General features: G+C 47.4%; 1 protein-coding gene across 1 annotated transcript in view; it reads right to left on the bottom strand.

The window, feature by feature from the left end:
- kn (EBF transcription factor knot) overlaps window positions 1-24,488 on the bottom strand; it is a 136,286-nt gene that overhangs the window by 60,083 nt on the left and 51,715 nt on the right. The window contains exons 6-7 of the mRNA XM_075677209.1: window positions 18,095-18,168; window positions 17,964-18,032 (exon numbers count right to left, since the gene is read on the bottom strand). Of these exons, the coding sequence (XP_075533324.1) occupies window positions 17,964-18,032; window positions 18,095-18,168 (143 nt within the window). The remainder of the gene's footprint in view (window positions 1-17,963; window positions 18,033-18,094; window positions 18,169-24,488) is intronic.

Genomic DNA, 24,488 nt, shown 5'->3' with positions numbered 1-24,488 from the left:
TTCTATGCACAGCTCTCCGGAATTTCTTTTCCCCTTCACTTTGACAGCTCCGAAGTCGCAATGCTATCGTCGCATCCGTTACTTCATAAACGCGCCGTTTTCATTCAACGGTTCTGCTCTCCGCAAGCAACTAGAAAGGTCGCAATCGGCACTGTATTACTGTTAAAACGCTGTATTTTCAGACTTCGCTTTGAATCAAAATGAAGCCAGAGCAGATCATTTGGAAAACGAGGCTCTGCAGGCCTCCTGTCAAGCACGTATCTACAAAAATACTTTGCGCTTTTGCTTAAAGTTCTAATACAAGACGCATGCAAGCAATAAGGCGCAAAAGAGCATATCCTCCTTTATACAACAGTTATTTTATAACTACTTCACCCTATAATATATGCAACCTGTGTATATGCAAGGAGTATGTAACCCGTAATAACGAACGTCGTTAAAGTGGGCAACATGCCTGCTATGTGCAAGTCAGCCTAGTTAATGGAGAGCTTTAGAATTGGGAAACCAAGAAAATTGTGGGATATAAGTGCGCATGCACAGAACTAACGTTTACTTTTCAGTTATGTGGTTGCGTCAACCGACAACAAAAAATACAATAATATAATAACGGTGGGGGCGCATCAATTGATTTCCACTGTTCTCGCAAAGAAGGAGAAATGGTGTGGTAAGCAAGGGAGGTCGAACGCACCTACAGCACACCGAGCGTTCCATCTTTTTGTTACCCTGAATATCCAGGGCACATATGTGCAACAGGCCGGGCTCGTTCGCCGAGCTTTAGCTTCCTCCATGCGCCGAATCAGAAGCCTTCGTCGTATGTGCGGTCGGTTTAATTCTGGCTTCGCATACAATCACAAGAATTAGTAATACAATTTCAACATTGTCAAATATATTAAATTAAGTTTGCTATACTTTTTTCGCAGAAATCTTTTTTCTTGCCCCAGCTGTGCTCCAAACCAATGCTACCTGCGCTCGTCCCAATTCCAAGTCATCCTCTGTGCCCAAAACCCACAAACTTCCAACCCGGCTATGCTTGTACCACCAAAGTATTAGGTCCCGAATTCTAAAACTACCTATCGCTATATAAGTAAGGCAATTTCGAAGTATACAGTATACAGTATACGGTATACACCGAAAAACCTAAACGTTTCAGGTCTCGCAACCCTACAATACCGCTTCCAAAACTATGGGGAAATTATAGCAAGACAACGTAACTTCTTATAGCTCAAGCTGTCGCACGATTGCATTATCTCCATTTAAAAAAATCACAGTTCTTGTACTCAGATTCCTTAGTTAATAAAAGTTATCTAACACCTTGAAGCGAGATCTTGCAATGAACGTAACAATAAACTTTTTTACCCTTGCACGATAAACGTTTATAGCAACTACATCTGCCAGAAGGTACAAGGAGGCTTCCACTTCGTAAGGGGTTACGTATGTGTACAGTCTGCCATAGACTTGGCGGTAAGCGGAACTATGCCTGAGAGGTTTGGAATGATATGGAAGCCTCGCCCACGACGCTCCACCAACCAGGGTCGAAACTATTGCAGAAGCAAGGCTACATTAGGAACGCGGGTCAGGCCGCTACGGCGTCATGGAACTTCTGCCCACAGTCAAATAATGTGTAAGCCGGAGAGATTATTTCCTAATAAAACAGCTAGGGGAAAAAAGAGGAGTGCATGGGCGGGGGCGATGCTCTCGTTCGTGCAGTTCCCATACGGCTGCTGTCCCCGTAACACAGCGCGCCCAAGTAAAGCGTGACGCTTTCCAATTTAAGACACGTGGTGACAGCGCTCCAAGGCACGCGCGGCTACTTGCGCCACTGCAGCGCCTCGTGCTCAGGTTTCTAGCACGTCGAGAGGGAATGCGCACGCTCCTCGCTTGTTTCGAAAGTACGCCAATGCTCGTGGGTTGAACGCTAATCGTTGTAAATCATGCTTTGCCTTGTAGGCACCGCGTACAAGGAGGAAGCCAGCTTTAAGAATGCGGCGGTGTCGCAAAATTTTGGATAGGACTGCCAACACTCTAAGAGACCCAAACAGTGCAAACTATCGTGGATTTGAATTAAACGTTCCGATTTAAAGCTTTAGGGGCAACAAGCTGTCCCTGACCGAATTGTGGCTGCGACAGTACAGGTTGCCTGCAACGCGAAAATACTGAAGTGACAAAATAGTCATCGTCATCATCATCAGCATCATCATCATCATCATCATCAGCCTGGTTACGCCCACTGCAGGGCAAAGGCCTCTCCCATACTTCTCCAACAACCCCGGTCATGTACTAATATTGGCCATGTCGTCCCTGCAAACTTCTTAATCTCTTCCGCCCACCTAACTTTCTGCCGCCCCCTGCTACGCTTCCCTTCCCTTGGAATCCAGTCCGTAACCCTTAATGACCATTGGTTATCTTCCCTCCTCATTTCATGTCATGCCCATGCCCGTCCCCCCCCCCCCATTTCTTTTTCTTGATTTCAACTAAGATGTCATTAACTTTGTTCCCTCACCCAATCTGCTCTTGTCTTATACCTTAACGTTACACCCATCATTCTTCTTTCCATAGCTCGTTGCGTCGTCCTCAATTTAAGTATAACCCTTTTCGTAAGCCTCCAGGTTTCTGCCCCGTAGGTGAGTACTTATAAGACACAGCTATTATACACTTTTCTCTTGAGGGAAAATGGCAACCTGCTGTTCATGATCTGAAAATACCTGCCAAACGCACCCCAGCTCATTCTTTTTCTCCTGATTATTTTCTTCTCATGATCCGGATCCGCCGTCACTACCTGTCCTAAGTAGATGTATTCCCTTACCACTTCTAGTGCCTCGCTACCTATTGTAAATTGCTGTTCTCTTCCGAGACTGTTAAACATTAATTTAGTTTTCTGCAGATTAATTTTTAGACCCGCTCTTCTGCTTTGCCTCTCCAGGTCAGTGAGCATGCATTGCAATTGGTCCCCTGAGTTACTAAGCAAGGCAATATCATCAGCAAATCGCAAGTTACTAAGGTATTCTCCATTAACTTTTATTCCCAATTCTTCCCGATCCAGGTCTCTGAATACCTCCTGTAGACACGCTGTGAAATAGTACACAACGCCAAAGTTGTTGCGGCAGAGCCAACCTTGAATGAAAAGAATTGCACAATTACCAGGTAGAGTAAAAAATATAATCACTATTTATTTTTTCTCCATATAACGATAATAACGCTCCCAAAAACAGTGCATCAGATTCTAACATTGTCTCACGCTCTTCGAACACATGTTCATCTCTGATTCTGCAACGCATAGTGCGTTAAAGCGATGGCAAAACAGCGCCGCTGCATATAACGTATTAATAATGCTGAATTACCGTCAGCAGCTACTTAAAGGGATTCGGGCAAATGAACATTGCTCGGACCCATCGACACGCCTGCTGTATCCACTGTAAACGAAGAGCGTTCATATATATATTTTATTTCACCCTCGTACTTGCTGTGCTGAAGCATGCGTTCGCATCCACTGAAACGAGAAGTGTGCTGCGTTTTGACCTCATTCGATTTCTTTGGCACAGCTACATAGGCACGTGACTCCGGACCACAAGTTCGTCATGCTTCTCTGAGCATCCCGCGTCCATATATCTCGGCTCTTTGTTGATCTTTGTGACGTGGCTCTAATCTTTGCTTGCGCGCATGTTCTCTGAACGGTCATAGCCTTACCGGGCGGTCGTAGTGGATCCAATGAAAATTTGTCGACAAAATAATCTTTTCCAGCTTCGTACTGCTATAACAGATTCCTTACGATACAACCACCAGTCACTCCTTACAGTATGGCATATGTTGCTGTGGCACTAATCTGGTGAACATTTAGCTGTTCTGCTGAATATTCTGAACATATTTTGGTGAAGAGAGTGATGCAGCTTTTTTTTTTCTTTTTAACTTCCATCACTCTGCCTGGCTGTGCCATTCACAAGGCACTGCTGCATCAATGCTGACATTCAGGTTTTCCTGTACCAGCTCTCGCCACACTGCGTCCGGTGTTCAGCATGGATGGTGCCACTAACTCTACTGTCGCTGCCCCTTTTATAGCTGCTGCTTGCGCAACTAATTATGCTTGTCAGCTAGCGCAAAGCTTCACTACTCAAGTCAGACACGTTCGACAAATTTGAGCCCTTTCCTTCCAGAAAGCAGAGTTCGCAGCAATGCGTGTTCCCGACGCGCGCGTTCAAATCTATGGCTAAATATAGAGACAGCAGCGATCGCACACCGCTTTCTACCATGACGTTAGTCCAGTTCGCAGTACCATTCAGTAAAGCGGCAAAGAATATTTCAAACAGTGGCCGATTGAGATATTTCGAATTTTATACAGAAATTTCCGCTGTATTTAAACTGTAGCATACAATCTAAAGCAGGATATTGTTGTGCAAGCTCCAAGTAGTGAAAAAGAGAAGTTACAGAAGAACCAGTTCACTCAGTGACCCTGAATTCTCACAAACTTCGTGCTGTTTATGGCAACGTGGACGTCTCCAGAAAAAAATTCTGAAGCGAAACGTTACAATTGCCTGATGAGGCGTATTCGCTCGTTTGCATAAATTATAAAGGCTAAAATAATTGTGCAACAGCGAAGAGCCAAACTCAAACGTCTCACTCTCCTACAACTTGAGAGTTAAATCTACCACGAGCAGTAAGTAGTTCTGCAGATAAGTAGCATCTATAATTATAAAAACAAAAGAAACTGACAAGCGACTTGCAGAAAAAAAAAACGAACAAACTGTTTTATAATGAAATGATTCACAGTGCTTGCGCAGCAGGCACCAGGACTAGCGAAGCTGCAATCACAGGACTCATGCTCCTTGAACGCCTTGACACAATCACCAGACAGGTGAGACCGGCGGCCATAACTACCATAACATTTAGTAGCCGCGCATATATGCAACTATCGCCTAAATGTTTGCCCATGGAAATTATATGGTTTTCCAGTACTGCTTCATGAGCCCGCATACAACAATAAGAACCGCGCAGAACGAAAATAACCACCCAGGCACTCCGTACAGGTGATTAACCAGCGAAGCAGAAACGTGCGGCCCCGGTGTTTATCACTGGGTTATCACCTCATGGAACGGAGTAAACAGGCATTGTGCTGTCTAGGGGGTGTTGGCTAATCGCGCGCCCTTCTCTCTCTCTCCCTATCTCTCTTTCTTTTTCGCGCATGCGCATGGGGTAGCTCCGGACGAGTTTTCGGCGTACAGGCGACCGACAGACGGACGGACGGACGAATCGGCTAGCCATACACACCTTCACTGTAACAAGCGGATATTACGGCTGCATACACAATTTCTACTAACATCACAGCCGTAATGTGACAAATGTGTATCGACGTTTCCGTCGCTAAGTGGCGGCGTGACGACAGCGTGAATGCGATGGTTGTCACTGCTCGCTTTTCTGCGTTACCATTTGATTGCATGGGCTTTCGGTTGGCTTGTGTGACGTCATGGCTCAAGCGCTAAATAAATGATTGCAAGGGTAGGTTTGCTTGCCACTATCGCCGCCACAGAGGTGCTCGGTGCTATTACGAAGGCACCAACGTAAATAGCTACCACAATGTAAGGCAATGAGCAAAACGAGAACAAGGTGAAAGCAGGAGCCACAATGTAAGACTTTCTTGGAACCATACTCCTTCGGCAGCCCCGTCAGCCACCTGCCTACCATGGCTTGCGAAGAGAGTCACCTGACAAGCGGAGCGAACAGTTTCAATGTTTCGCCTCGTGAAACCATTGGTTCAAAGGCAAACTATAGAACCGACTTTTCGACCCCGAATACCATGCTAGGATGAGGTTCTAACCAGTAATAGTCTGTGAGAAGGTATCCGTCATCGACTCTGATTTGTAAGGCTCAAAACCAAGGAGGCTTTTCGAGATTTCGACACCCGAAGAGAATCTCAGCTTCGAAATAAAGGTCTTTACAGGTCTCGATGCTTAACTTGCTAAAATGTTGCTGTGCAATGCATCAATAAGGCCACAGCGACTGAAGAGACCTGCGCGTGACTCAGTAAAACCACCACCTAAAAGCCGCGGCGCCACGCCAATGCCAATGCAACTAGGGCGGAAAGTGCGGGAAGAACTGTCCGCACGATTGTTATTGATGAGCTCTACACTGTTCCCGGCAATACAATCACAACTTTCTTTGCTCGCGGACGTCACGAAAGTACCACTGGAAATTACACATCATACATGTTGTAATGAATGAAAACTCCAAAATTTAAACAATATAGACACTTGTACTGCTGCGTCTGCGACCACTCTCTGTGCATTGTTGTTTCGAGTTATCACACCTTAACCAACGGACATGCTGAGAAATATTTTTGAGCACGAGTGTGATATGAGTATTGCGTTTCATTCAACAAAGCACTTCGGTTAGTTCTCTATAGAAATAGTTGTTGTTTTTTTTTAACAACGGCACGTATTCTTTAGAAGAAGAAAGAAAGAGCCGCTTGCGAAGCTTGCTTGGGGCGTGCTCCTGCCCCCCGAACATCGATAGTTCGCTCGGGGCTCCAGAGAAGCAGTCGCGTTCTGTGGGCGTTGCAAAGTGCGGAAGAGACTGATGCTCCCGCAGTTGAACCCGCGCCGCCTGAAACGACACGCGCATTTCCCTCCTCTGGCGAGCGGAGCAATCGGGAGGTCCCCCGCTTGGGAGCTTTTTCCCGGGGGTCTCCTGGGGCCGCGGCGCATCACTCATCCCGCTCGTGCGCCTCCCACCGAGCGGCGCCGCATCTTCCTTGGGGGCACAAAAGCGCGCGAGACGTGTTTCCGCGAGAGATGTGCGCCGCGATGTTTATTTCGCGCGAAGGGGACCGAGTCCCCGCGTACGACGGTGTACATGGCTCGCCATAATAATCAAGCAAATAGCAGCCCGCAAAGTGCACAACACTTCTCGGTGTAGCTCAAAAAGCAGAGCCTCTCGAGGAGAAAGTGCCGGCGGCTGTTTTTGGTAATTTTATGTCGCTGACTCCCTCGCCTTTGCACAGGAGCCGTAACTTGACCCGTTATTTTTAGATCCGCAGAAACCAAATTAAAGCGAATCACGCGAACAAGAATTTCAGAAATGAATGCAACTTCATTTAAGGAAGCATTTAAGATGATTCAATTTGCTACCCGAAATCATGATCGGTTTCCACATAGACGCTTATGTGTTTACTGAAAGAGCGATTATACAAACAGCGCACGAAACGTGAACCTTTGTAGCTTATTTATTGCCCGTTGGGGACAAAGGCTTATGCGTACTTAGCGTCGTGCACCTGTTGGTACCCGCTGTCGTTTCCAAGAGCGCCTCCGCTTTGCTTCTGCAGCGCCCTGGGTGTAATGCGAAGCCCAAACCAACTCAGGTTCGTTGACTACGAGCGTTTATAAAAAAAAATGCAGTTTAAGATAAGACTAGTGATTCGCGCAACGTCTTTGCTCGTCGGTTACTGATTAATTGAATTCCTCTAAATTGGAGATGCTCAGGGACGGAAACCAAGCAATTAACGAAAACCTGGCGCTACCCCGAACAGCATGCCACGGCACATAGGCGCGCGCCTTGCCGCTCGGACTAAGCGGCGACAGTGCGCGCAAAGGCCGCATTAGCCGTCTCGAGCCGATCCGCTTGGGTCTTGCACCCTCCAGAGCACAGTCGCTTCAGCTGGCAAGATCAATGGCAGAGAGCGCGAAAAACGTGCATGGATATAAGCGCGTCATTTGATGCCTTTAAGATTTCGGTTATCGCGCTTACGCACGTAAGCAAAAGTCTATCGTTAATTATGTATATGAGACATAATATTCATTATATCGCACATACATTTAACGTGCAAACAACTAAAGATTATGCCAGCAAGAGCAGAAAGGAAAAACGGCAACTGCCCTTACCGATCGTTCCCAGCGCATTCTCGTGACGCTCAAGTGCCCATTTTTCATTCAGCAGCAAAGCAGACGTTATCCTCAACTCCACTACAGTGAAGCTAGAAGAAGGTGAAGCGGGAGCTGCTGCAAGCATTGTGCTTTGGTAGTGGCGAACAAGTGCAACCACATTCACACGCCTATGTAAGGCGCTACGAAACGACACCTCCGTATCCCTAGCTTCTGTTTTGCTCTAAGCAGCGAATTTTTTTTCTGTAAAAAGAAATGCACAAATGAAATATGGCTTATTCAATTTTCGAATAAAGCTCAAACGATAAGGAAGACACTGAATGCACCTTCCACACAGCTTCATGCGAACGCCTTTTCAAGAGGTGTAAAAAGAATCAACTCAGCCGTCAGTACACGCATTAAGAACCATGTTCCCGCCAGCGTGGCATACAGAAGTAAGACTATAAAAAGATAAAAACATGAAGTTGGGTAAAAAATATTACAACCTTTCTCCTAATCATGGAAAGTGGCCACCGACAGACACGTGCTACGACTTACCCAACGTGTCGGCTCCACCGGTTAGCATAAACGGTATGTGCTCTGAGAACGCTGAACTGCTCTTAGATAGTCTGTTAGCTAGAAAGATGACTCAACGGTCTTCAAAAAGTGATTGCAACAAGTTCTGTCATCAGTAAATGAAGGCAGGTATTCTTCGCCATCGCATCAAATGAGTCCACAAAGCGCCCATTTGGCCTATACCTTCTTTTACTACAATCTGCGACCAGAAACTCGCTTCGACAGTTTGGTCGGCGATAATATGTTTGTACATCTCCAACCTCACAATATATATATATATATATATATATATATATATATATATATATATATATATATATATATAAATGAAGAGAAGGCTAGTGTAGGGGCAATTTTGGGAATGATATTAATATTAATAATATATAGTTAAATAAGACAAAGGAACCCACGAACTTTTGTTGTAATTAAGGAGAAATTAATTAAGATACAGTTAATTAAGATAGAGTTGATTAAGGCATTCGAATGCACGACCTTTAGAGAGAGCTAACCCTGGACCTTTGGTGGGGCTCTCCCTAGTTTTTCTTGATTTATTCATGCGCCTTCTATTTCTATTTTTTGTTTTTGTTTTTCAGATTTTTGCTTCTGTTTATTTCTTGGCCTATAAAACCGTGTATCAGGCTAGTGCAAAAAAGAAAAGGCGAAGACGGCCGCACAAAGATGAATAAGCGCTACAGCAGAGCCAATGCCTTTTGTGCCAAATGAAGACGACTCCAAGTTATGAATCTATTACCGTTTGCTGAGACACAAACTGGCCTTATTCCATTTCCAATGGCTGGCACAGGTGAGGTACTAGATAGAACAGATGGTTGCAACTGAATTCTAATGGACGGCTTCTGCGAGTTCTGCTCGCAGGTGCAAACACCTCCCGGAAAGCGTTTGCGACGACATTCAGTGTTCACAGCTACCCTGGTTGCTTAGTGGCTATGACATTCTGCTGTTGAGTACGAGGTCGCCGGCGCGATTCTCGAATGCGGCGCCGGCATTCCGTAGGGCGCGAAATACAAAAACGCTCGTGCATCTTGTTTTGGCACAAACGAAAACAAAACGCTTTCACTGTACTGTGTGTGCCACGCAGGGCTGTGACTTATTTTTTAATTATTTTTTTTACGTAGACGAACTCCCGTGTGGACAAAAATCCTGCTGAGCCTTAAAATAACGTGTCTCTTGCAGCCCATGCGTTGGGTTCGGACGTTAAGCCCCACAATTCTATTAATTTTATGTTTGCTAGTACAACAGGATGCCATATTCGTCTATAAAATCTCCCGCATCTGCTAGCACGTGATGAATAGCGTGCTCTAGAGTTTTGCTAGTCGTTTCGGCAACGTGTGCTTTGACATCGTACTTTCTCGCACGGAATGCTTGATGGGCCCACAAAGAGCACGAGCAAATGTGTGGCCTGACGATAAGATTTCTACACCCTGGGATTATTTGACTTGGTTAGACACCCCAGAGCATTCACCAATCGTTTCGTATGATCATTAAATTCTTAACTATAACGACGTACAGTTGAGCTCAATTTGCGTGAGTGAAGAGTGCGAAAAAGGCTAAGCAAAACTTCGTGGACATATACTATCGTCGGACCTTAATTCCCAGCTACCATATTTCCGGAAGCCATCTGTGACTGTATTCACAAAAATGCCCTTAGGATAGAACTGTTGGTTCTCGGCCCATGACGTTGGACACATTAGCGGAGGCGGCCGGCCATAGCAAACAGCGTTTTTACGAACAGAAAGCACTGTGACATCGGCGCCGGAATTCGGCGCCGATGCCTGTGGAACATTCGATGCCAGCGAGACGAGAAGCAGCACCCTGGGCGGCGGGTGCCGCGAATTTAGCAAGCCAGAAGATATTGAGCGCTGACGATCATTTCGGATTCGCCTTGCAAGTCCGCAATAGATAACAAGGCTCTCACGCATCTCCTATGTAAGGGAGAGTAGCGAGATGGCTGAGCGCAATTCAATATTCGATTTGAACGTCGGTCTGGGGACAAGCCACCAACGCTGGTTCACGCTGCACATTTAGGACGTCGGCAGCAGTGGACTTGCACAGGTCGCCAGCGGAAGACCTCATGAGAGGTTCCCGAGACCTGTCGAAGTAATATCCTTGGATTTAATATCCAACATTTATGACAAGACTGCTTTTGGAAAGCGCATAAGAAGTTGCAGGAACATTTCACAGGGGAACGCAAATGCAAAATAAGGACGACTGAGGGAGAAAATCGCAATTCTGCTGTACTCAAAGATGCCTATCGAGGTTGTGTATGTATATCTTTCAAAAACTAAATATAGGAAAAAAAGAAAGGCACAAGATAAGTTGGGAAATATTCACCGTCACCGAGGGCGCGATCACGCAACCGGAAAAGCCACCGCTTGTGTCATGCACTCACGCATCGGCTCAACAACGCGAAGGCTGTTGACAACAAGCCAGCCTTCGCGACGTCGTGCCAGGCGATGCTCTTGCTGCTCATTCGAGATATTAGGAAAACGTTTCGCGGAGGCTGGAAAGCTGCAATCCAGGCTTACTGCACCGTTCACTCGCGCACTGTTGTCTCGGGCCCTTCAGCCGTGGCCGCATCACACCTCGCGAGGAGGTCGTAGGTTCGGCCCACACCTACCTCGTTCCTTTATATCACGCTCAGTTTCCTTTAAAAAAAATTTTCCGGCTTCGAATGGCTGTTGCTCTCTTTCGGTGTCTCAGCCAAAGAAAGTGCACAAAAAATGGGCGACCGAATACTTTTATTATTTGCCTAATGATAGCAATGCAACAAACCGAACACGCAGTTGGTTAGGTGCACGCAGTGCCCGCCTCTCAATAATTAGCGCCGTTTAAATGCGAGACTCCAGAAGGGCGCTGCACCCGCGAGCGGGCGAATCTCGGCGCCCTCCACGCCAGCGGCGCTCGTATCTGGGCGCGCCAGAGTGGCGGCCGCCGTCACGGGACCTGGCTGCAGCGCCAGCGATCCGCGTCTATCGGGCGCGCGCAGCGGCGCCTGCCTCCGCACCTGTTAATCTCGGCGCCGCTGGGGCGTGGAGCCCCGGCCTCTCGAGCCGCGCGCGGTCACACCCTCGGCTGGCAGCCGAGTGCCTGAGTCACGGCCGTGAAGGAAGCCACCCGTTCCGTTGCCACTCGGCCGGCAGGTTGCGACGCGATAAGTGGCCGCGCGGCACCCCCCGCCAGGGGCGGCCGTTACTTTTGAACGCCCCTGTGCAGGAATGGCGAAACACTACAACACCGTGCAACACCGTTTAAAATTTCCCGGCAACGGCATCGTGCTGATAGCGAAGGGCTTAGTCGTGTTTCACCACCAACCACTGCTGCTGCTTCTTCCGCTGTTTGTCATAAACTGCCACGAACAACAGCACTCTTACTCACACGGACCTGTGCCACCCTAGATGGCACTGTTTTGCTGGCTGCGCTTAACTGCCCTTTCCGCTGTCTGCCCCACAACGCTGCGAACGAGTGAAGGCACGACCCCTCTGGGCACCAGAATCCAGAGTGGCCTGCTCGTGGCACACAAGCGCGTGTCGAGTGCGCGGGCCATTCGCGAAACGATGTTCTTACGCCGCAAATGTCTGTAAGATGGTCGTTCGTGCTGCTGGACAATTTATTTCCGAAGGCAGCCGGCTGGTGGTCATCTGAATTAGGCCCCGTCTTTCCCTGGGAAAGAATCGAGCTTTAGGTGTGCAGGTTGCCCCAGCTAACTTTCATCATCATCATCAGCAGCAGCAGCCTGGTTACGCCCACTGCAGGCCAAAGGCCTCTCCCATACTTCTCCAACTACCCCGGTCATGTACTAATTGTGGCCATGTCGTCCCTGCAAACTTCTTAATCCCATCCGTCCACCTAACTTTCTGCTGCCCCCTGCAACGCTTCCGTTCCCTTGGAATCTAGTCCATAACCCTTAATGACCATCGGTTATCTTCCCACCTCATTACACGTCCTGCCCGTGCCCCCCCCCCTTTTCTTTTCTTGATTTCAACTAAGATGTTATTAACTCGCGTTTGTTCCCTCACCTCAACTGCTGTTTTCTTGTCCCTTAACGTTACACCCATCATTCTTCTTTCCATAGCTCGTTGCTTCGTCCTCAATTTAAGTAGAACCCTTTTCGTAAGCCTCCAGGTTTCCGCCCCGTACGTGAGTACTGGTAAGACACAGCTGTTATACACTTTTCTCTTGAGGGATAATGGCCACCTGCTGTTCATGATCTGAGAATGCCTTCCAAATGCACCCCAGCCCATTCTTATTCTTCTGATTATTTCAGTATCATGATCCAGGTCCGCGGTCACTACCTGCCCTAAGTAGATGTATTTCCTTACCACTTCCTGTGCCTCGCTACCTATCGTAAACTGCTGCTTTATCCAGAGTTTAAAAATAGGCGAATGCCACGTAGCATAAAGTTACCGTTGTTTGCAGACACTCAGACTAATTTTTTCATACCGCCTAATTGGATAATTAGTCTTTATTGATTAATCAACTTCTCAAACATTATGATTATATGAAAAGTGTCAACGAGAAAAATGTAGAGCGACATGAAAAACTCCCGATAGAGCTTTCCGTTGCTGAATACGCGCTACATGAAAGTGCTTTTCCGAGCGGGAAAGAAGACCGCAAATGCACGCAAAATTGGCTCGCGAATGGACTCTCGAGGCACATTGCGTCTGTTTGCGTGCATCTTTCACGCTTAGAAAGAACACTTTCATGTAGCACGTATTCAGCAACGGAAAGCTCTATCGGGAGTTTTTCATGTCGCTCTACATTTTTCTCGTTGACACTTTTCATATAATCATAATGTTTGAGAAGTTGATTAATCAATAAAGACTAATTATCCAATTAGGCGGTATGAAAAAATTAGTCTGAGTGTCTGCAAACAATGGTAACTTTATGCTACGTGGCATTCGCGTATTTTCAAACTCTGGCTAAAGTTAGCTGGGGCAACCTGTATAATTACTTAATTTCACCTCGAGGCGCCAATTGACGCGATAATTTGCTCATTCACCGTTATTAACACTGTTTATCCACTATGTTGCTTTAAAAGCACTTATTGCATTCGCAGATATCCAGCTTTTCTGTACAAGTGACAACTGTCGCTACCAGTCGCCTCACTACGAAGCCGGTGCGATTCCGATTATCTTTCAGACTTCGAACGTTTGTGTGGCTTCCGATGTTCCCCTTATGGAAGCTATTTATCAGCGCAAATTACGCATGTGACAGTAATTAGTCCATATTATACTTTGTAGTATAATGCTTAGGCTATCGCTTGATTTTCAAAGCATGCCTTTTATCTTAAACCTTTTACGACTTTATTCGGCAATATTCAAAAGTGCAAAACAACAGTGCTCATACATGAAAATGATGCAACTTTATTGGCGCAGCTGTGTACTATTCTGGAATAGGCCCAGGGAATAGGTTTGAGACATACTCGATACGGAAAAGTGGTGGTAAACTCGCCAAGAAAGACATTGGCTGTAAATAATACACACAAATGAAATAGCCCCATGGCCCGATTCAAACAGAGGACTCCTAACACGTGTTCACAGCACGTTTTTACTTAGTCAGCGTGCGTTCAATTCATGCTGCCACCACAGCCACGAGTCTTCCTATAATATTCTAACACGTTGCTATCGCGTTCACTGCTTCGCCCTTACGGCAAAACTGTGATATTCATTTTTGTGACATTTTTGTGAAAAGAAAAACCAGCTGTTAACACGCACACCAGAAATGCCTACCGGGTGGCGCGGCTGAGCATGAGGTCGCGGTCGGATTACTGGCCAGCACCTTGAAGAAGCCCAGGAGGCGCACATTAACCCGGGGCGCCCCAAACATGGCTTGCTTCGCAATCAGGTCCTGATTTTGGCACGTGAAAGCCAAGAATTTATTTTAAGGGAAAATTTAACTTAAAAGGAACTGATATTGAAATTGTACTAAAAAGATGCCATCATGCCACGATACCTTTTTCAAGAACAGAGAAATCGTCCACGATAAGAGGACAAGTATTCTCCCTGAAAAATTGAAAAATAATGAGCAAGAGCCGCCGAAAAATATTTACACGCAGGCTATTTTATTAGGCGATAACAAGCATTTCATTTATTTGATACCCACGGCTAATATTATTTAGTTCATCATTTAAATAGTCAGTTAGGGTGCAGATGTCATTATGAGAGATGTGAACAGTAGTTTCATCTGTACAGGAGACACCGTGCACAAATTGCAGTTTGGAAAATCCCCATTAAACATAAGGAAGAAGAGGTGACCCAGAAGACACCTCTATGATAGGCCAGTCTTAATTATTTTTGTGTCAGATAGGGCTCCAGAAACTAAACCACGCTGCTGAGATATGTTGCGTAACTGCGGAGTCGTTCTCGAGATGGTGGAGTTATGCGCGCTTAGTCTAGTGAAACGAATGTTGCGATTAATCGTGTCAAGTGCTCTTGTGTAATCGATAGAGATCCTACAAATCTACCGTAATCAATTTGAACTTTGATCTTGTCATTGAGCGTGATGAAAGCAGGTTAGTAGAATATCTCGGACCAAAACTAAACTATCTGGCTGTCAGCAGCTTGAACTAATTGAAGTAGTTAAACGGGCTGGTCAATTAGTTTTTCTACAGCTTAAACACGGTAATATAGGCAATTTTGAACGCCGTAACAATGTAGCTTTTTTGAAGGCACTAAGAACAATGGCCGTTTTGAAGATTCTATTTACAACGGAACTGAATGTTTTCTTATATGTTGTCAACAATTTTCTTGGTGTTATAGGAGCATATGGTGTCTAAACCAGGACTGGTATTTTTACGATTTACGATCGTGGGCACGAACCTGACTGGGAGGAGAAATTCACGCAGAAAATCCTCTTGAACGCGTAAGCATCGTGCCACGTGCTCGTCTCCGCCTGGTATCAATGCTACGAAACCTGATCCGGCCAGTACAAATGACGGCGCGGCGGCAGTGCGAATCACTGCGGACGCAAAGTGAGTCGATGATGCAAGGTGGCGGCGCCAGTTAAGCCGCTCTTGTTTGCGTTGTCGAACCGTTGTGCGCCGCGATGAACTCTGGCGGCGGCCTCTTGAAAGCGCGATCTGCGGCTGGTAAAGTGCGGCGAAGGCCGACACAGTTTCGGGTGCGCTGTGTTCTCGCCGCTCAGTTGGCGTTGAAGCGAGAGTCGGCATCTGTGATTCGTCTGTGGGACGTTTTGAAACCGCAGGTGATGCACGTGGCCCCCCATTGTGCGCGTTACCTGGTTTGGCCCGCGTGCCGAGGGCGTTCTGAAGGTCGCCTCTGACTGGAATGCGGGCATATATTTACGCGCATACGCTCGCACGCGTTTAAAAGTAGATATTCCTATTTTTACTCGCAAACAACTTTATCTCCTGTGACAGTTCCACGCACTATACGATACAAGTAGAGTCGATATGAAAGAGTGCGTTTAGCGCACCAAATGTATGTGACCGGAAGTGACGCCAAACAGCGGAGACGCGACGAACACTGGTGCAGTAATGGTCGAGCGGACGCTGCTAACAGAAGGCAGTGTAACGGGACTGCCCGAACGCATAGCGTGATCAACGACAGAGCACTTGTAGGTGCGTGCTTCCCTCGTAAGGGTGACGGATATCGCGGCGTGTAAATGAATGCAACGAACATTACACGCGCTTCAACTCGGATACAAACAAATGTGTCTTACAGTGCGTGCACGCACAGTTTGCCTCTTGCTCAACTGTTTATTCAATGCAATCAGACAGAATATGAGCAGATAATCAGCATTTTCAAGCCAGAGCGAAGTAAGAAATTATATGCGACCAGACAAATTATGCCAGGAAACCATCATCACTTCGACCTCTGCCGTCACAATAGTTTAGAAGGAGCAAGTGATCAACATCTCCCGCGAGAAATGTCGAACCCTAGTCAGCTTTCAACGAGTTAATCCTGATAATCGACGCACGAGCAACCAATGCGCCCTAAAAGCCGGCTGTGGCACTTATTACAGAGTGCCCAGGCAATAACTTTACGTTCGCTTGAATCGCTAGAAAGCGCAAAGAACAAAACGATGTCGCCTTAAGGTGTAGCGTTCACTTTTCTACCGCACAACATATCCATTACTTTATACTTTGCACGACTACCGCTAGCTTAGGGCTTCAAAAGAACGACGGACGTACACATCTCTACAAAAATACGCGCCGCCCTTTTTAACCTCGGAGAACGCGAAAACGAGAAGAGATGGCAAAACGTGTCAGTGGCCGCTTAAGACCCTAATCCGGTGGCTCTTCTGAGACGTACAAGATAAATGCAGCCATAAGGCCACGGAGGATTTAGGCCAGCACTCAGTCACTCGGCAAATTATTCCCAGGGCGGCTTCCTTTCCTCCTGCTCTGCGCTTCGTTCTCTTTAATGGAAAAGAATAAAGGAGGTTTCGAGAGGCGCTTTTTGGACTGCATGCGTGTCAAGCGTTGAGCACAGATGCGGCGGTTTTTAGCGGGCTGCTGCAACAGCTTCTGTTACTTGACTTTCCTTAAGCAAAAGGCCATCTGTGTCGAGATTTGGCCAAATACAAGCATCCCTAATGTGAAACAACGCATCATCCGCTCCTTTGTCCAGACATACACACGTCGCAGAAAGTGGAACAAATATGAGCAAGTGCTGCGCTGCTGTCAGCCGCTCACGGAAAGCGTATAAGGTGATCCACTGCTGTTCTCTGCCCCTTAATCTCTTTTGATCGTGCAGCGAAGCAACTGTAGCTACACAGATGCGTCCAAGCCCCGACATATTTGTTGAGCATTCCCTTTTTTTTTTCGTCTGTTTTATACTTTAAAGACTAACCCTACGAGATTACCGCTCCGACTTTACCAGCCACTCTGCCCTTTTTTTTAATTGGTATCTTCCGAATGTAGCCGGCCTCCTTTGCCTAGAGTCAAAATTTAGTTATTTCTTTTATTTCATTCTTACGGGGCCCACATACAGCTGTAGAAACTAATAATGAGTCATCCGCGTTTATAAAAAGTGGAGCGCTATATAAGACGAGGACAACGTGGTCTAATATACCTAGGTACAAAGTTATTTGCACAATATCGTCAAGCTCGCCATAACGTCTCCGACTTGAGTGCGACGAAACAAACAAAGGCAAACGCGGAATGCTTCGACGCCGTACAGCCGCAGGTGCCTGCGGAAAAGCCTGCTCGCTTCCAGCGGCCGACGAACGCGTTCGAAGCGAAACACAAACGCTCGGGGCGCGCGCGGCTCGGCCGCCCCGGCCAATCTGGCAGCGGCACGCGACTGGCGTCGGGGAGCGAGCGGGGCTCCCGCCGGGTGACATATGGAGGACGGCGCAAGGTGGCCGGGCCACAAAAGCCGGGGGACGTCGTTATTCCCCGCAATCCCGCTAACGAACGGTGTAATGGGGAGGACGCGGTCCCCCGGGCGCTTTAATGAGCGCGCGCAAGCACACGTGCCGGGAGCCATATGGTGACCCGGCCTTTGTGGATGCGACAGATGGCAGCCACCTTGAAGGCGCGATTCCCCTTTCGGGACTCACCTGTCGATGATGACCGGGTCCGAGGGCGTCTCGTTGCGGTTTCCGCAGCTCTTCTTGTCGCAGCAGCGACTGCACGGAGAGGCGCCGGCATGAGCGCGCGTTCTGGCGCGCAGAGCGCGTGGCCCACTCACCTGCACATCACCTCGTGCGTCAGCAGCACCCGGCACATCTCGGGGTTCTTGTCCTGTCCCTCGTACACGATGGCCTGCGGCGAGGCGCGCCCATCTGTTACGCAAACGCGGCGGCCACGATAAGCACCGCCGAACACGCTCTCGAGGGCACAAACACCGGCGCACCACTCGAGCCGAGCAGATGGGGGACTCCCTCTCCATCTGTCCCGCCTAGAGAAGCTTATCTCATTCGCCTGATGCACTCGATTGTCTCTGTTTTTTTTTTTTCTTTTTTAGGGGGGTCGCGCCCCGTCCCTGGCCTGACGGGGCTCTCCCCCCGGTGCGTGGCTGCCGCCGGCGCATATCTGATGACCGCTCGGGTAACGAGGCTCGGGCCCGACAAGCCGCACACTTCCCTCTTGGCTTCACCGCAGAGCGGACGGGCGGCCCAAGAGTGAGCTCACTGACCTGCCACGTAGTAGTAGTTGGTGCGTACTTGGACGCCTATACCACGCGGTTGGCATCGCCTTACTGTAGTCGACAGGAATATACCAACCACTATTTCAACCGACTTAGTTGAGTACCATTTTCTGTTCACCCCATTTCTATGGTTATGTATAGCACATTCGTACGCTTGTCCACTCCAGCTTTACGCACCACTGTGCCCGTGAAGCAACCAAGTTCTTGCAACTTACGCACGCAATCCCGAACTGGGAGTCCTCACCCGTTCAAGCGTACGTGCCCAGGCTGCGTGTTCTCGTGAAATTATTTGTTGCTACGCGTTCAGCGCCATGCGCAGCCGTTCGGCGCTTAGATCTGCCCGGTAGTAGGGCGAAGCTCGAGTTTGTGAAACAGATCTTGAAAGCCACTCGCGGGTTCCATTGATCCCCCAACACCAGACGATCCCATATACGTTATGCACCGCACTGACTACAAGTGGCTCCGTTTGTTTCTTAAGCTGATGGTGAAGTACTCGTGCAGCCAAGCAACACGAACCATCGACTATACGCAGTTCCTCTTCAAACAGAAATAAAACTTATCTTCTTCGAAACTTGCAAGCACATTGTGCACGAAACGCTATTTGGCGGAGATAGTATCACTTTCATTGTTTACGCTCCTAAAGCCGAGCCGTGGCTAGGAAATACTCCACAGTCGGTTAAATAAAACGAAGAGAACTCAGGGGCGTCACCTTGGACACATCCGAGTGAACAAGGCCATTTTTGCCTGTCCCAATAAAGGAGCAGAACTTAGTCACCATCTCGCATGCAGCACGTTATTGTGCTGTGTGTTAGATGGTTTAATCGTTTTGCTGCTGCCATTTGCGTTAATACACAACTTACAGCGCACTGGGGGCACGTTAAAGATCCTCTGGTACCCGCCGCGGTCACTTAGTGGCTATGGTGTTGGGCTGCTCAGCACGGAGGTCGCGGGATTGAATGCCGGCCACGACGGCCGCATTTCGATGGGGGCGAAATGCGAAAACATCCTCGTACTCATATTTAGACGCACGTTAAAGAAACCCATGTGGTCAAAATTTCCGGAGTCCCCCACTACGACGTGCCTCATCATCAGATCGTGGTATTGGCACGTAAAACCCCATAATTTAATTTAAGATCTCCCGGTGGCCAAAATTAATCCAGAGTCCCCCACTACGACGTGCCTCATAATAAAATTGTTGTTTGACACATAAAACCCCAGAATTCCATTCATCGCAACTTACAGCGACAACACGTGCAACGATAGACACAAATCAGCCTCGCGTCTGGCGGAGCAGTTTTCGCGAAATCTTACAAAGTGGTACGAGTTGCTAAAATTTAAATAGCGCCAACAGAGAAAATAACAGATAAATCAAGACAAGCGCGAAAAAGCAAAGCTGTTGCTTTTTTTATCTCGGAGACTATCGCCGCGGGAGTCGCAAGGCAGCTGTTCCACGCCGCCAGAATTACGCGCGTTTTTCTCATGTGCGTGCAATAAACTGAATGTGTGGATATGTTCTCTCGTTAAGTTATGGGGTTTTAAGTGCCAAAACCACTTTCTGTTTATGCGGCACGCCGGAGTGGAGCACTGCGGAAATTTGGACCCCCTGGGGTTCCTTAACGTGCACCTAAATCTAAGTGCGCGGGTGTTTTCGCATTTCGCCCCCATCGAAATGCGGCCGCCGTAGCCGGGATTCCATCCCGCGACCTCGAGCTCAGCAGCCCAACACCATAGCCACTGAGCAACCATGGCGGGTCATGTTCGCTTGTGCATACGAAGAAACTATAAGAAAACATTTGTTTTATTTTGCGCTGAACGTAAGATTGTCGTGTACATTCGTAAATACTCTATAACCAACTTTAGAAACACTGGTACTACGAAAGGGCACCACGTCACAAGTCTCCTCGCGCAAAGCGTTTGCCCGAGAAGACTCACGCGAAGCCAACAGTGTCTTGCCTCGCTTGGCCTAGCAAGCTAGAAATTGCGACCGTAAGCCAATATTTTGGGCGAATTTCCCCGCTGCAGGTAATTTGAGTCAGGTGACAGTGCTCTAATGTGGCGACCAGGCGAGCATGCCGTATATGTGTTCACGATGTACGAGCAGTATTGCAGGCTCTGTACACGCACCGCGGCAAGTAAAAGTATCCGCTGCGAGGCGATCACGTGCTCATCGCCCTCCTCCTCCTCTGGCGTATGCAGCGCGTCGAAGGCGCAGGCTTTCGGTGCCCCCTGCGCAATAATGTTGGCGCGAGGAAAAGCCTCGATGACCCCGGAACAAGTTTTTCAACTTAGGCTCTGCCTGAGCACCTCGTTGCGCCGAGTCAAGTGCCGTGTCTTGTCGATGATCGCCTCCGTCGTTCCTCCGCATCGCGTCGCCTCTCCTCGCGACGTCTCATTGCGCGTCGGCTCGAGTTGTCCGCGACATTCGAGTGCCGGGGTGCGCTGATGGCGTCGATCAGATCCAAGTTGCATATTTGCAGGCCGTTAGACTGTTCACATTCTATACGCTTTTGTGCCTCTCCCTCGCCCCTGCCTAGTACGAGCTATGTCGACTCACTGTCGCTTTAGGGTATCGATTACGCCGAAAGACGATTGCAAAGCGCTCGCTATAAGGGAACTTAGCACCTGTGGCAGTTGCCAATATCGCGGCACGAGCTAATGATAGGTGGTACATGAAGCCGGACGTTGTTCTGGGTTTATCTATTAGTGCAGTTTCTTTAAAAATTATGGGATCTTTAGGTGCCGAAACCACGTTCTGATTATGAGACACGCCGTAGTGGGAGGACTCCGGAATAATTTCGACCACCGGCCGGGATTCGATCGCGCGAGTCTCGTGCTTAGCAGACCAACACCATAGCCACTAAGTAACAGCGGCGGGTTGCAGTTTCTTTCGAAAAGCATGAAGGAGTTATCAATACAAGGTAGAAACATGCTGCACCCCTTATTTTTTTTTTATTTTCTTTATTTAGAAAACACCTTACACGCCCTGTCGGGCATTGAGTAAGGGGGGCAATGTAACAAAGAACTGTTAAGTACAATGGAAACAACTCAAAAATAAACCTAAGGCAACTGTACAGTGGCTGAACTAAAAAACAAAACAAAGCACAGCATGATCAAGCATGGCAGATATATAAGAGGAAGTAGATTATGTAAAAACATAATTGTCGCGGATTAGTCTTCAGGAGAGAAGGTAAGTCGTGAGCGAAGTACTTGTCTTTAGAAGCGCGTAAAGCAAAAGTGTACTCACTAAGGAAACTTTTGTACTTGCTGCATGAGGACTCGCTTGCACGGTTTATAGCATTGCGGTACAGACATTTCTTTTTTTTTATTACGTAGTGTTCGAAGCTTTTTATTGAACCATGGTTTAGACTTGTCGTTGGCTGCCGAAACGTACGGAATATATTTGTCTGCAAGAGCGAGTAATTTGTCTTTGTAAAGTATCCAGTTTTCGTTAACGGAACGTTGGGAAAAATACGGCAAGAATGAGTCACTCAGAAATAACGGAAGTTCAGTGTTGATGGAAACATAGTTAGCTTTGTTATAGTCCCGATTTTTTTATACTGAAACCCAGTAAATAAAATGGGTATAGCGTCAGCTGAAGCAGCTTATGGTCACTAAAACCGTCAGAAATTAACACAGGACACACGGTTTCATGTGCAGTAGTTAGTGCCAAATCTAAAAGGTTATTGTCACGGGTGGGTTGATTGATTACTTGAGAAAGATTTGGGTTCAAGGTTAATTCAATGAAATTGGTTCATGCTTGCACGACGATGACAAGCATGGCCAATTGATTTGGGGAAAATTGAAATCGCCAAGCAGATAAACATAACTAGTTGAACGTTTCTGCATGGCAGTGACAATGCTTTCGCGTAGTTTATCAACAAATGGAAGGGACATTCCAGGGGGCGGTAACAGACACCAACTAATACGTTTCCGCAACTAGTTTGACAGGCAGTCCCGATAATCTCAAGCGATGACGAGATGTCAACTTCATAAGAAGACATCTTTTTATTTATTGCAAGCAAGGCACCACCGCCCTTTTTATCATTGCGGTCATGCCGATAAATGCTGAATACTTTCTGTGAAAATTTCACTATCTGAAACATCGTGGTGCAGCCATGTTTATGTTATCTCTCTTTTTACCACAATTTACTTTTGATAGGACACCAATGCATTTCGCTTCTAGTTCTATAAAGTATTTATCGTAAATGATGCTATACGCCGAATGCCTGCGACGTGGATGTCACTTCCTTACTTCTCGGCTTCACTTCCGTTACAGGAATAAACAGAAGGTCAATTGGTAAACTTACATCACACTGCAATTTTCCTTTTGCAGGTAATGTCCGTGTCTTCGAGTAGTCCAGCTGACCTAAGTTAATTATGCTGTCTGCCATAGGAAATCTTCTTCCACATGGTATATGTAGATTCACACCACGAATAAATGTTACGGTTCCTACTTAGAACAAAGCTCGTCCTTTTATGTCATATTCTACAGCGCCATTTCTGCAGGAAAGTGTGCATATACCGCCCTAAATTAGCACGCTGCTTCCTTGCAAAGCTAGCGTTAGTCTTCTGAACAACCCTTTGGTTAATGTCCAATTCGCATAACCCTTGAAATGTAAGCACACCGCCGCGTTGCCAAACGCCCCGCAAGTCCGAGAACCCGTTCCGACGCGCCTTGCACTACTTCTTGTAGTATCTCTCGGCGCTCTGTTTCACTGATATGTTTCGTTTCGATGTCTTTATTCGAAACTATTCCACTCCTTGATTTATATGCGGGCATGTATGTACCTACGTGCACTAAGTGTTTCGTTTTACCATAATCTCAAAGACCGGTCAGTGGTATCACTGAACGCCGCCAAGCCTTAATGCGCCGCTCTTGTCTCCATAACAAACCGCATCTCTTTGATCATCCGTTAATAAAACACATTCGCACATTAAACCATTAAGACGCTGCTCCCCCATCGCACCAATCAGGACAGTCACACCGCCATGTGCCCCATCTAGTGGTCCCGCTATGAAATCCTATGGCAAAGCCAAGCATAACGAAGGGCCTCGGAGCTGTTAAATGGAGCAAGGTATTTGGCAACTCGCCGCAAAAAGCGATTGCTTTGCAGTGAGCGGTAGACCGAGCCTTTTGTGCCTTGGAAATTGAAGGAACTTTATGAGTTCAAGGTCATCACATTGGGCCATTGCTCCGCACCCGCAACAATACAGCGTCATCACCCCCACGTTTCCTTACCGTGTACGTGTGTTTCTAGACTATTTCGTGGGCCGAGCTAGGAGATAGAGTAGTCTTTAAATGTGGGCCGATCCCGAAGGTAGTAGAGTCTAAAGCTGTTCCCGCGGGTATGTCCTGTTTAAAGATGTGGCCTGTTCCCGTGACTATGTCACAACTCTATTCCCACTCACTCAAAAAGACAATGTCTTTGATCGACGTCAACTGCAGGTTGAATAGCCTTTCAACCTCTTATTTTTTTTAGATGTACACTTTTTTCGAGTTCGTGTTTTGTTTTTCAGCACCGGTACGATGCTCTCTAGGATGTGGGAGAGGGGGGGGGGGGCTTGCAAATCTGGCGCGTATACACTGGCACGCGTGCTTTCTTTATACTTTCCTGGTGAGTTCTTTTTTTTTTTTCACTGGCTGACCAATGTCACAATAACAATATTCGGCGCAAGACGCGCAATCATCTATCGGAACTTTCCTGAATGTTGCCGTGCCGATTCTATGTAGCCAAGTGAGCTTGTCTAACGATGCTTGCGCGAAGCGAATAGTGGTGCACATTCTGGAACGTACGATGAGTCATGTATAATCAACTGGCACACTTGACCCGCGGATCTAACTGGCGGCCACGCATCGTTACGCAGATGGAGAAAAAGAGGTGCAAATGAGAGAAAGCCAGGGAGGTTAGCCAGAGTTAAAGCATCCGGTTTGCTA

Source organism: Dermacentor variabilis, unplaced genomic scaffold, assembly GCF_050947875.1.
Source record: "Dermacentor variabilis isolate Ectoservices unplaced genomic scaffold, ASM5094787v1 scaffold_12, whole genome shotgun sequence".
In the NCBI taxonomy this organism is placed as follows: domain Eukaryota; kingdom Metazoa; phylum Arthropoda; class Arachnida; order Ixodida; family Ixodidae; genus Dermacentor; species Dermacentor variabilis.
Note: the sequence above shows the minus strand (reverse complement) of the source record. Positions and strands in the feature narration are given on the sequence as shown.